Source organism: Ursus maritimus, unplaced genomic scaffold (genome assembly GCF_017311325.1).
Source record: "Ursus maritimus isolate PB19 unplaced genomic scaffold, ASM1731132v1 scaffold_5, whole genome shotgun sequence".
Classification (NCBI taxonomy): Eukaryota; Metazoa; Chordata; class Mammalia; order Carnivora; family Ursidae; genus Ursus; species Ursus maritimus.
In genome coordinates, this window is record NW_024426663.1 from 78036538 (window position 1) to 78049768 (window position 13231).

Below are 13231 nucleotides of genomic sequence, written 5' to 3' on the forward strand. Positions count from 1 at the left end.
CAGAGGGAGAGGGAGAAGCAGACTCCCCACTGAGCAGGGAGCCCCATGCGGGGCTCGATGCCAGGACCCTGGGATCATGACCTGAGCTGAAGGCACACGCTTAACAGACTGAGCCACCCAGGTGCCCCATAAAGCCATTAGATTTCTTAGATTCCCACATGTTCTTTGCTTACTGCCTGTGGTCTTCACTCCTGAATCTTAATTTTTGCCCATATAAAATTCTTGGGTCGTGGTTTTTAAAAACTGTATGTCTTTAAAATGTTACACTGGGGGTGCCTGGGTGGTGCAGTTGGTTGAGCGTCTGACTCTTGATTTCGGCTCAGGTCATCTCAGGGTCATGAGATCGAGCCCCACATCAGGCTCTGCACGGCGTCTGCTTGAGATTCTCTCCCCCCCTGCCATTCCCCCCACCTTGTGTGCTCTCTCTCAAATAAAAAAATAAATCTTAAAAGGCATCTCTGATGCTTGTTTAAAAAAATAAAAAACAAATAAAATGTTAGTGTGTACAAAATGTTGCTATCTAAAAGTCTGCACCTGCTCTGCTTTTGTTCTTTATAAATGACTTGGGTCCGTTTTGACTGGTTGTCCCAAAGTTTCTTTCTTTCTTTCTTTTTTTTTAATATTTAAATAAATAGTTTTTACTGCATTCTGTAACAATACTGGCTATTCTGGACTGGTTTTCCCAGACGTATGACATGCCCTTCCACCGTGCACGGTCAAGTCTTCTTACGCTCAGAAAAGTTTTCTCGACTGGTAGTTTCTATCAGTTGATACTTTACGCTCTTAAACATAAGTTGGATCTTCTTTGTCTGACTTCTTTATCACAGCTCCTGACCATTTCTTTCTCTTTCTTCACTTGTTTGGCCCTCCTCTGACCCCCATGCCTTCCTTAACTTCAAGTCTATTCATTGTTGTGTTCTCCTTGTGTGATACTTTTTTCTAAAATATTTCTCCTGAGTCCCATCAACTCTCTTTTCTGTTGACTGGCCACTTTATTTCTGAGCTTTCTAAAAGATTTTATTTATACCATTCTTTAGTAGTTTCTATTATTTTTCTAATTCTTTTTAGATCATTTTGAACTACTAGGGTACAGTTTTCATCTGCTTTGGGGGAATACTGTCTGATGGACTTTCACTGTCTGTGGAACGTTACGTGGTTTGTTTTTCCCCCATGATACCGTCATATGGGGTGTGATCGGATTCCTCTGTTGCTTGGGTTAAATGACATGAATTCTCTGTACTTTCAGGAGGATGATGTACGTGTCGGGGAGACGTGGGTCAGGGTAGCTTTCCGCACTGAACATTTGGGGCCTGTCTTCTGCTGTACCTTTCTGTGTAGCCCTCTCCCTCGATATGTCCTGATTCATCTCCTCAGTGTCGGAAGCTTCTCTCTCCTTCCCCCCCCCCCCCGGGTTCCTGCCCTGCTCAGTCCCGGGTCTTGTTTCCCTCAGGGAGGGAGGGCTCTTTCCTGTTGGGGGTTGTGGTGGGTGTTTCAGATCCTCAGGGGAGTGGGCTGCCCCGGATTAGCTGATCTTCCGTCCCTCTTTATGGTTTGTGTGCTGATCTGTAAAGTGGGGCCTGAGAAACGTCCCCGGGTCACTCACTGGTTGTATCTCAGTCACCTGCCGAGGCTTCTGTTCAGTGAGCAGTCTCTCCCGGGGATGTGGGGAGGTATTTTATGCTGGTTCTTGGGACCGTCAGAACCCCTTTTCTCTTCCCTTTCCTGCCTCAGCACAGCTGCTGTTTAGAGTAAGGCTACAGTTGGTGGTCTGACCCCATCTACGTGTCGTCTGGGGTTTGTGGGAGACCCTTCCACCTGCTTCTGTTAAAGGTGGTCTGGGCCTTTTCATGAGGAAATTCAGTAAGATTTAAAAATTACCCCGCTCTCACTGCCTTGTCCCAATTAAAGGCCTCTCTTCTCAGGATTTTCTTCCTGTCTTTCCACGGAGCGACTCTGGTCAAGGCCGCCATGACCTGTGTTTGCCGTCTCCAGTGGCCGGGTCTCAGTAATCGTAATGCGTGACCTCAGACATCATATGTCCCAACCTGCACTCCTGCAGCCCTGCTCTCCCTGCCTCCCCCCCATGTCGTGAAATGGTGATTTGACTCTGAGCTGCACAGCCGACACCATGGATGACACTAGTGTCACCTTGTAAACCCCTCTCTTTCGCCAGACCCAGTATCTAACCTATGGAACCTATCAGTGATCTCAGATCCACTTCCAAAACATGTCCTATACACTAACACTGAGCAATCCAAGAAGGAAGTTAACAAGACAATTCCATTTATGACAGCACGGAAAAGAATTGAGTGCTTAGGGATAAAATGAACAAGGACGTGGAGACTTGCAGACTCAAGACTACAAAATATTACTGAAAGACATTAAAGAGGGCATAAATAAATGGAAAGACATTTCGTGTTCGTGGATTAGGAGACTTAAGATTGTGAAAATGTCAATACTCCCTGAAGTGATCTACAGATTCAGTGCACTGCCCGTCAAAATCCCAATGACTTTTTTTGCAGAAAAAAAAAAAACTATATTAAAATTCATATGGAATCTCAGGGCAGGACCACAAATAACGAAAACAATAGCCAAAGAGGATGAAATTGGCGGGGGGGGGGGTGTCTCATACTTGTTGATTTAAAAGTTTGCTATAAAGCTATACTAGCTAAAACAACGTGGCCACTGGCACGGAGACAACAGACCAACGGAACCGAACTGAGAGCCCAGAACTGAGCCCTCGAACTTGTGGTAAGTGATTTTTGACAAGAGTGCCAAGACCATTCAGTAGGGAACAGACAGTTTTTTTAATAACAAATGCTGCTCAGAACTGGGTATTCACTGCAAAATGATGACTTTGGACCCTTACCTCACACCATACATGAAAATTAACTAAAAAAATGGAGCAAAGACATAAATGTAAGAGCTAAGGCTATAAAGCTCTTAGAACAAAACACAGAGGAAAAGCTTTATGACTTTGGCTTGGCAATTATTTCTTGGATCTGACATTAAAAGCACAAGAAATAAAAGAAAAAGAGAGGGGCGCCTGGGTGGCACAGCGGTTAAGCGTCTGCCTTCGGCTCAGGGCGTGATCCCGGCGTTATGGGATCGAGCCCCACATCAGGCTCCTCCGCTAGGAGCCTGCTTCTTCCTCTCCCACTACCCTGCTGTATTCCCTCTCTTGCTGGCTGTCTCTCTCTCTGTCGAATAAATAAATAAAATCTTTAAAAAAAAAAAAAAAAGAGAAAAACTAGGTTATATAACAAATGTAGAACTTCTGTACATCAAAGGACACAATGATCAAAATGAGAAGACAATCCGTGGGAACGAGAGAAAATATTTGCAAATTATATATCTGATGGGTTAATATCCAGAAGATACAGTTGTAGAACTTCTACAGCTTGACAACAAACAACCCAACTTAAAAAAAAAGGTGAAGTACTTGAGCAGACATTTCTCCAAAGAAGCTGGACAAATGGCCACTGGGATGCGAAAAGATGCCCAATATCGCTAATCACTGGGGAAACACGAATCAAAACCACAATGAGATACCACTTCAGACCCATTAGAACGGTTATTGTAAAAAACCTGGAAGACAACAAGCATTGACAAGGACGGGGAAGAACTGGGACCCTAGTGCATTGCTGGCGGGAACGTAAAATGGGGCAGCCACTGTGGAAGAAGGTATGGCAATTCCTCAAAATATTAAACGCTGAATTACCCATTGACTTCTTTCCAGGATTTCCACTTCCGGGAAAGCAGGGTCTTGAAGAGATATTTGTACACCTACATTCACAGCAGCATAATACAATAGCCAAAAGGTAGAAGCAACCCGAGTGTCCATCAAAAGACGACAGCGGCACCTGGTGGCTCAGTGGGTTAAGCGTCAGACTCTTGATTTTGGCTCAGATCATGATACCTCGTTTGTGAGATCCAGGCGTGCGCTGGGCTCCATGCTGAACATGGAGCCTACTTAAGATTCTCTCTCTCCCTCTACCCTCCACGCCCCTGCTCCCATGCTCGCTCGCTCTCTCAAATAAAAGAAGATGAATGGATAAACAAATATGGTATATACATCTACAACGGGCTATTATTCAGCCTTAAAAAGGAAGGAAAATTTTTTTTTTTTAAGATTTTATTTATTTATTTGACAAAGATGGAGACAGCCAGCGAGAGAGGGAACACAAGCAGGGGAAGTGGGAGAGGAAGAAGCAGGCTCACAGCAGAGGAGCCTGATGTGGGGCTCGATCCCGTAACGCCGGGATCACGCCCTGAGCCGAAGGCAGACGCTCAACCGCTGTGCCACCCAGGCACCCCAAGGAAGGAAATTCTGACACGTGCTACCATGAGGACGAACCTTGAGGACACGACACTAATAAAATCAGCCAATCACAAAAGGACAAATACCACAGGATTCCTCTTCTACGAGGCCCCTAGAGCAGTCAGATTCATAGTAGCAGAAAGCAGAGTGGTGGTTCCCAGGGGTGGCGGGGAGGGGGGTTCGTGCTTCAGTTCTGCAAGGTGGAAAGAGTGCTGGGGATGGACGGTGGCGGTGGCTGCACAAGAGGGGAATGGACATCACGCCACTGAACTGTACACTTCAAAATGGGTAAGATGTGAATTTAAGGTTATGTGTCTTTTACCACAATTTAAAAAAAAAGGACATCCTGAATTTGACCGCTTCTCCTGAGCTCCACTGCTCCTATCCTCGATCGAGGCTCTATCGTTCCATGTCCTGATTACTTTCGCAGCCTTTCGACTCCTGTCTGCCACTACTCGGGCCACTCCCTTGCCCAGCACTGCTCAAGAGAAACAGAATGAGAGCAGCATATGTAACTTACGCATTCTGCAGCCACATTAAAATGCAGGAGAGAATTTGGTGAGATTGGTTTTTATAACATATTTTATTTAACCCACTATAGCCAATATGGGATTATTTCACATGGAATTAATATAAAAAGTTATTGAGATCTTTTACATTCCCTTTTTTCATGTAAATCTTCACTCTCTGGTGTGGGGTTTATGCTTACGGCACATTTCAGTTTGGACCAGTCACGTTTTCAAGTGCTCAGTAGCTACGTGGGGCTTCTCGAAAGAGCCCCTGCGCCTCTAACCCACTCCCAACCTGACAGGCCAGAGTCGTGCTATTAAAACACGCACAGATCGCGTCCCCCCCTCTGGCCAACTCCCCAACGGCTTCCCATCTCACTCAGAGTCAAAGCTAAAGTGCCCACAAGGCCTACAGGCTTCCATGATCTGGCTTCCTGCTTCCTCCCCACCCTCGCCTTCTACACTCGCCTCCGCAGCCTGTGCCCAGCCCAGTCCCACCTCTGGGCCTTTGCACCTCCTATTCCCCCAGCCTCCAGCACCCTTTCCCCAGATACTTCATGGCTTATTCCCTTACTTCGGAGCCCCTCCTTTCCCCTGATCCCTTTATCCTGTTCTATTTTTATCCATAGATCTTATCATCACCTGCCATACCTCAGACGTTTGTTTGCCTATTGTCTGTCTCTCCCACTAGAATGTAAGCTCTGTCTAATCTGTTCACTGCTCTATTCCCACTGCCTGGGGTAGCACCTGGCAGCTAATGGAAATACAATAAAAGTATGTTGGGGGGGGCGCCTGGGTGGCACAGCGGTTAAGCGTCTGCCTTCGGCTCAGGGTGTGATCCCGGCGTTCTGGGATCGAGCCCCACATCGGGCTCCTCCGTTATGAGCCTGCTTCTTCCTCTCCCACTTCCCCTGCTTGTGTTCCCTCTCTCGCTGGCTGTCTCTATCTCTGTCAAATAAATAAATAAAATCTTTAAAAAAAAAATATGTTGGGGGGGCGACTGGGTGGCTCAGTGGGTTAAGCATCCAACTATTGGTTTCAGCTCAGGTTGTGATCTCAGGGTCGTGGGACTGAGCCCCACATCAGGCTCCCCGCTCAGCACAGAGTCTGCTTGTCCTTCTCCTTCTGCTCCTCCCCCCAACCTGCTCATGCTCTCTCTCTCTCAAAATAAATAAATAAAATCTACAAAAAAAAGCCCCCAAAACTATGTTGGGTGGACAGTGAGCATTTAGAAGGGGTCAGGGATCTGTGCTTACTTCAACCTGGTAGGCCCTGTCCTTTGTCGTGTTGGGCCTCATGAAAGCAGTTCAACATTCTTGCCTATGTCCCTTTTCACCCAACCTAAACTCACTCTCCTGAGAGCCCAGATCAAGCCCAACTTCCTCTAAGAAACCTTCCTAAATGTCTCTAATGAACAGAGTCTGTCCGGTCCCTTCTCTACCTACTTAATAACTTCCTGAGCATTGACTATGGGGGTGGAAAATATAAAGGCCTCCATGGGCCAGACCAGGTGGGGCTCCGGGGAGCTGGAGGGCATGTGCCACCATTCGGCTCCAATGCCACCGGTGGGAATGTGGGCCTGGTAATGCCAGGGCTGCTGATTTTTTTTTCCAGAGAGGCCAGGTATGTGGATTTTTACATAAACTCTTCTAATCATGAAGTGTTCTCATAAACTCAGATCGACCCACAGCACACATATCTTATCATACCAGGAAGCGATCAAATATGGCCATGGTTGTGCCAACCTCAGTGAGCTCCCTCTGGTCACAGATGCACTGAGGGTAATAACTGGCATGCACTGAAACACATCACGCTATGTAAAACTGTAAGTTCATAATTATGTGACAAAATGAACATCACAAATGTCTTGACCACATTTGGGGGATACTAGAAATGCAGGTCACCGTTCTAACAAGTGGTGAATAAATGCAGGAATAAAAGATTTCCTCTGCCTCTCCTAGATGAACTGTGCCTCAGGGAGCGAAGTAACTGATGAGGGGGGGTTCTCTCTATGGACGTCCTCCAGCTCATCAACCAAAGGACTGACAGCAGTAGACTGCCGCCGTCTTGCAACCCCTGATGAATTACCGGATCTACGTGAAGCCTGTCAGAGACTGCGAACAGCACATGACAAGATGAGTGGGCGTTGCATATAGCTCTTGGTGGAAATACGCAGCTCCCCAATCCCGCCTACAAGCAAACCCACCCCCTCAACACACGAACAACTGAACCTGAATGTGACCTGGGTCTCGCCATTCAACCACCAACTTACAGGAGACGGGGGACAGAGGAACACGGTAAATGCCTCCAGAGGGACGCTATCAGGAAGAACCAGACTGTGAGACCCTCTACAGCACAAACAACCCCGTTACTTCTACAAAATACTGCAAGAAGAAAGAGAGATGGAGAGACATCTCCAGATCAAAAGGAATTTAAGAGACGTGTCAGCCGACTGTACGTGACCTATGTGTACTTCAACGCCAATGATGCTCAAACAGTAAAAAGTACGCCTGCATTTGGGGAAACGTGAATACAAGCGCAGCTGACCACGGAGCAGCCGGGTTCCGAGCGCGCAGGCTCACTTACGCGTGGATGTTTTGGAGAAACACACAGCCCTGTAAATGTATCTTCCTTCCCTTATGATTTTCTTAGCATCTTCTTTTCTGCTGCTGTAAAATACGGTATCTAATACGTGTAACATACCAAATCTAGGTTAATCAGCTGCTTATGCTACCAGTAAGGCTTCCAGGCCAGTATAGGCTGTTAGTAGGTAAGCTTTGGAGGACTCAAAAATTCTATGTGGATTTTTGACCGTGTGAGGGGTCGGCACCCCCTAGCCCTTGCATTGTCCAAAGGTCAACTGTATTTGATATTAAGGAATTACTGATAATTTTGTTGGTGTAATAAGGACATTGAAGTTAAGTCTTTAAAAAGGAGGTCTTCCCCCCACCAAAAAAAATAAACTTAAAAAAAAAAAAAAGGTCTTTCCCTGTAAAAATCCCTGAAAGATTAGAGATTGACGGGAGAGATACCAGTAAATAAACCCAAGCTGGATAGGCCTCAACAGTGTGGCAGAAGTTCCCAAGGGACAGAGATGAGGTTGGCTGGTCAAGCCAAAGAGGGTTTCTTACACGGAACGGAGTTTGAGGCAGGTGGGTGATGCTCAGGACTGGGGGGGCGCGGTGGGGCGCAGGGGGGCCTGTGAGCTTGGCCAGCACGCGTGTGGCCGGGACACCCGAGTCGGGCTAGGTTAGGCTCTCCATTCTGCACCCAGAGGGGGCCCTCCCACCTGAGGACCGCGGAAGGCACCACGAGGTCGGGCTCCAGCATGGAGGCTGATGGCTGCCCGGGCTCCCCTCCTTGCCCTGACCACCCCTGTCCCACCGCTCCAAAGGGGCCCCCTCACCTCTGGGGCCGGGTCCACGGTGTTGGCTTTCCTTCCCCCACTGCTGCCTTCTGGCTGCTTGGATGGCATTTTCTGGAGGAAGTCAGAGATCCTCTGCACCAAGAAATCGCGGTCTTTCAGGTTGGCGAACAGGAAGGTCATTTTGCTCTTGGTGCTAATGGACAGAGGGCTGGGCAGGACACTGGAGCTGTCAGCTTTTTCGACAATGGTCACCTGAGAAGGCAAGTCAAGCGCTGGGTGTCAGTGTCGGGATGGGAAGCTGACCGGCTTTGTGCACGTGGGAGCACAGTGGCCTCACGCCGTTCTCTCCTGGCCAGGGGCACTGCCTGGGCCCCACCGCGTCCATGTGCTAATCTGCTGCATGCTGTCGTGGGACTCTGAGCAAGTCACGAGCACGGGCAGGCCTGGTTTCCCCCGCCAGCCCCGCAGGACCCTCGTGAGGATGATGATGCAGAAGGCAAGTGCTCAGCCCAGCTGCCGGTCCATCGGGCCGCCCCAAGACGTCCAGTTGCTCTCTTGCTCTAAGGCACGGGGAGCAGCCCTGCCTGCACGCTGTCCTAAGCACTGGCTCCCACGGCACCTGCTGCAGGTCTGTCCCGGGCCCGGCCCTGACCCTGAGGCGTGTGGACAGCTTCAGAGGTGTGGAGGGTGCAGAATGGGCACTGAAGGGATGCCTCTGCAGAGCCTGCGGTCCAGGGGGGTGGACAGACAACGGACATGCAGGGATTGGCCTGACAGGGCAAGACTGGAGAAGCTGGGGCAAGACTGAGCAGAGGCGGGGCACGTGAGTGTGTGCAGATGCATGTAACATGTGTGTACACGTGTGTGTGTGTGTGCGTGTGCGCAGGTCTGCACGCACGTGAGCTGAGATCTAAGAAGGAGCGAATGGTTCACTGCCAGTCTCATAGGTCACAGCGGGGCACCGACATGCGCTGACATTCTGGATTATGTGCGCTGCTGTGGGGGGAGGGGACTAGAGCGGTCGGGGCAGGTAGCACCCTCCTGAGGGGGCGGCCGTGGACACGAAGGGACATGCTATGGGTGGGACGCGGGAACAAAGCCAGGTCAGGGTCCAAGTCAGCTCCTGCTTTTCGGCTGAGTGGACGGACGGAAGGAATGCTGCTTCCCAAAGCAGCAACAAAAAGGGCACTTAGGGGGGGTGCAACGTCCAGAGCCCACTGGAGGTGGGCATGAAGCCTGCTCTGAGGGGGAAGCGCTGCAAAGGCCCCTGGTGGGCACACTGAGGGCCTCTGTCCCGCCAGCTGCAGAGCCAGCCCCAACCCCAGCGCCTGAGACCGTCTCGCTCCCCGCCTCGGCCAGAGCTCTGTGCCACCAGAAACGTCGGGATCATCCGGAGAAAGAGAGCTGAACGTCACAGGGACCTGTGCAACACTCCCCCCCACCCCCGCGCCAGGCCTTAGCCTAGGACAGACACGCATGAACAGGGAATGCAGGGTTAGGGGTTAGCTGAGCCCTCAGCCGGGAGCCCCTGGAGCTGTGGCTCTTTCCCGTCCTTTGCCTCGGTCTTCCCTTGGGCAAACGAGGCAGCACACAGAACCCCCACCCCTCAACCCTCACCTATAACCACTGCACCTACAACTGGAGGGCTTAGAAAATGCACGGGGGGCCCCCACCACTGTAGGTTGTTAATAAAATCAAGATACTGTGATTTAGATTATAACTTAAGCACCTCACTGTGCTTCACAGAGTTGAACGGCCAGTCTGCCTGTTGGGCCACGAGGAAAAGGAGGCCCGGGGACCTGCTCTGACCTTCTTGGGGGGTCTGTCATGCTTTCCATCTGGGTGGGGGCCCTCTCCCTCACTGTCCACACCCTTCACTGGAGCATAGGACAAACGGCCTTGCTTACATCAGGGTCACTGTGGAAGCCTAAGAAACCTGAGGAAAAAATACCTCTGACAGATGAGAGCTGTCCCCTGTGACAGGTGAGAGCCGTCCCCTACCTGTGACAGGTGAGAGCCAACCCCTACCTGTGACAGGTGAGAACCGTCTCCTACCTGTGACAGGTGAGAGCTGTCCCCATCCCTGACAGGTGAGAGTCGTCCCCTACTTGTGGCAGGTGAGAGCCGTCCCCTACCTGTGGCAGGTGAGAGCTGTCTCCTTCCCTGACAGGTGAGAATGGACTTCCAGCAGCCCTGCTGGAGTCTGAGTTACAGCCAAGGCAAGTGCCAGGAGAGGAACAGTGAGGTGGCCTCTGAGAGTGACATGGTGGGGCTGGTCAGGGGTCAAAGTCCTCCCAGCCCAGCCAAAGCAGGGCTTTGCTAAAGTCCAAGTGCCAGGCCAGGAAGGCAGGACTCAGGGACACTCACCCGCAGGAGGCCTCTGGGATCTGATCAGAGAGGCACAGGACTTTCCTGAAGTTACCTTATTCCCCAATGTGAACTCTCCTGGCATGCCAAACCCCAGCCTGTCTCCCTACCAGGTGAGGGGACCCCCGAGGAAGCATCTAGCTCACTCCCATGGCTGGAGGGACCCAGCACAAGGCAGGGGCTCAGAGAAGTTGCTGACTCACTATGTGCCCTCCACGTGCCCACCGCCGAACCCCGGGGGGCTGCTGGGGCTGGCGACCCCCACCAGGTGCCCCACCAGGGAGTCAGGGCAGAGCTGGCATGGGGACTGGGAGCTCACCTCCCGCAGGGGTATGATGAGGTGGCAGGCGTCCTCTTCTTTGCTGGCGAAGCAGATGTAGTTGCTGGAGATGAACATCTGGCCAGGGATGTGCAGCTTGTTGAATGGGGTCCACAGGGTACAGCTCGTGTGGCCATCCAGGCGCTCGTCCCTGGGCAGCCGGAACGTGGCCCGGTAGCACTCATTCTTGGCTCGGGCGTCCAGGTCTCTGGGAAAGTGGGGTGGGGGTGGGAGGAAAGGGGAGAGGAGTGAGGGCCAGTGTGCCTGCCAAGGGGGCCACGGAGCCTTGGCTTCCACGTGGGATTGGGCTCTTTGGGGTCCTCCCACGAGCAAGTTGTGCCCGCGTTCTCAGAGTTAAATAAAACACACACAGCACATGGCCAGGGACCACGAGACACACCTTGTGCGACCAGCAGAGATCATTCAGCAAACAGCATGCCCTTGAGCCCTGATGGCTCTGGAGGACACCCAGAGGCTTGACAGGGTTTGACGTGTCGCCTGCTCGGTGCTGACGGGGGACAGGGCCCCAGGGCCTGGAGGTTCCCCCCACCTGTCCTGCGCGCCTCTGCCCTGAGGCTGCCGCTGCTGCCGGGCAAGACCCAGCCCCACCTGGACACCCAGACAAGGAGCTTCTGAACTAAAGCACGTGGTGCTGGTATGAACACAAAGGCTTGCTTGCCTGATGGCCATGAGAGGTGGCCGCCCGGCACCCTGCTCCTGGCCCCCTTGGTGGCTCTTTCCTTGTGAACTCCCCCCAGCCCCATGGGGGCTGCCGGCAGCCTGAGCAGGGCCTGGTGGGCACACCCTGATGGACAGTGTCAAGTCCTGGCCCTTGTTTCCTTTCTGGAAGGTTCCAAAAGCACCCCATCACTGGCATAGGGAGAGTGACATCCTTGGGTGGTGCCCTCCTGTAACTATGTGCAAGCAGCCCTTTCCGGGGCCTTCCTCCCACGGGGCACCTGGGAAGGGGGAGGAGGGCCGGCCTCTCCTGCCCCAGGGGGCTGCGCACCGCTTCAGAGCCGAGATGTGCCTGTGTGGCCGGGTGGGCCGGGGCAGCGCCTTGTCCTCCAGGAAGCCCTCGCTGTCCAGCAGCTGCCGCATGGCCAGGTTGGCCAGCTGCTCCATGAGCTTGAAGGTCTCGCCGATGTTGAGGAACATGGAGAAGAAGAGCTCCTGGTCCCGGGTGTCCACACGGATGCTCTCGGGGAAGAGCAGCGTGGCATTCTTCTCCAGCCTCGTGACGTCCACCCACTGCACCACCAGGCTCACTGGACACCAGCAGGGACACATAAGCCGATGGGTCAAGTGGGCCAGAGGGCTGGACAGCACCCGAGCCCGAAACCCTCCGGGAGAGCCGCATGCCGAGGGCATCACGGTTGGGCTGTGCCTGGGGACTCCACGAGGAGGGCCCGGGTCACGGGGGTCTCCACTGTGTCCCAGGCCAAGCCAGCACCCCGCCCTGAGAACATCCTGGTGAATATCTGCCCCTCAAATGGCTAAGGGGTGACACAAATGAACGCGGGGAGCTGAGCCAGCGTAGACCCTGCCTGGTGAGGAGGTGCCAGGGCGGGAGGAGGGCAGGGGGAAGGGTGAGGCAGGTGTTTGAACGGTGGTGGGGCAAGGCCTCGCTGTGCTCAGAAGGCCTGAAGCCCAGGAAGATCTGGGGGTGGTGTGGCAGCAGAGGACGCCGGCTGCCCCTGGGGAGTCTGCCTTGTGCCCAGAGGCCGGGGCTTCCTGCTGCCAGGCCCCCGAAGCACCGCATAACCTGGAGCCGCTAGGAGATGGCGTCTGCCCTAGAATGTTCGACTTAAAGGAGAGAAGGGAGCCCTGAGCCGTGGCTCTGGGAAGAACCATGTCAGTAGTGGGCCAGGAGCCCCCGAGCCAGGTGTGTGCCTGCCTCAAGCCTGGGCCTCCTCGCCGTGAACCGCGGAGATGTACTGGGTTTCGGGGAGATGCTGGGTGTGTGTGTGTGTGGGGGGGACAGAATATCGGGGGCCGCCAGGGAGGAGGCCACTCAGGCTGGGGGTCTGCAGGGGCGGGGACTGTTCTGGGCGGGGGTGGGGCGACAAGCCGGGGGTCTGGGGGTCGCTCACCTTCCTTCCCCAGCAGGAAGGAGTAGAAGCACAGGTGGTTGACGGTCAGGTACAGCCAGCCCTGCCGGGGCACGCGGCCCTTCCAGTAGCTGCAGGAGTAGTAGTTGACCAGCTTCTCACCTTCCGGCATCCCGAACTGCTTCCGCATCTTCAGCTCGGCCTCCTTGAACTTCCCGGGGTCCTCGTCTCCCTGCGGCTGCAGGTTCTTGTTCTCTTCCGCGATGATGCCCTGCGGGGGGGGGGGGGCGGCAAGGG

At 52.9% G+C, this 13231-nt stretch overlaps 1 protein-coding gene across 4 annotated transcripts in view; it reads right to left on the minus strand.

Moving 5' to 3' along the window:
- TBC1D9B (TBC1 domain family member 9B) overlaps positions 1–13231 on the minus strand; it is a 48805-nt gene that overhangs the window by 16413 nt on the left and 19161 nt on the right. For all 4 annotated transcript variants that reach the window (XM_040622635.1, XM_040622634.1, XM_040622633.1 and 1 more), the window contains exons 4-7: positions 12977–13205; positions 11893–12151; positions 10884–11091; positions 8237–8449 (exon numbers count right to left, since the gene is read on the minus strand). In XM_040622635.1, coding sequence (XP_040478569.1) covers positions 8237–8449; positions 10884–11091; positions 11893–12151; positions 12977–13205 — 909 coding nt within the window. The remainder of the gene's footprint in view (positions 1–8236; positions 8450–10883; positions 11092–11892; positions 12152–12976; positions 13206–13231) is intronic.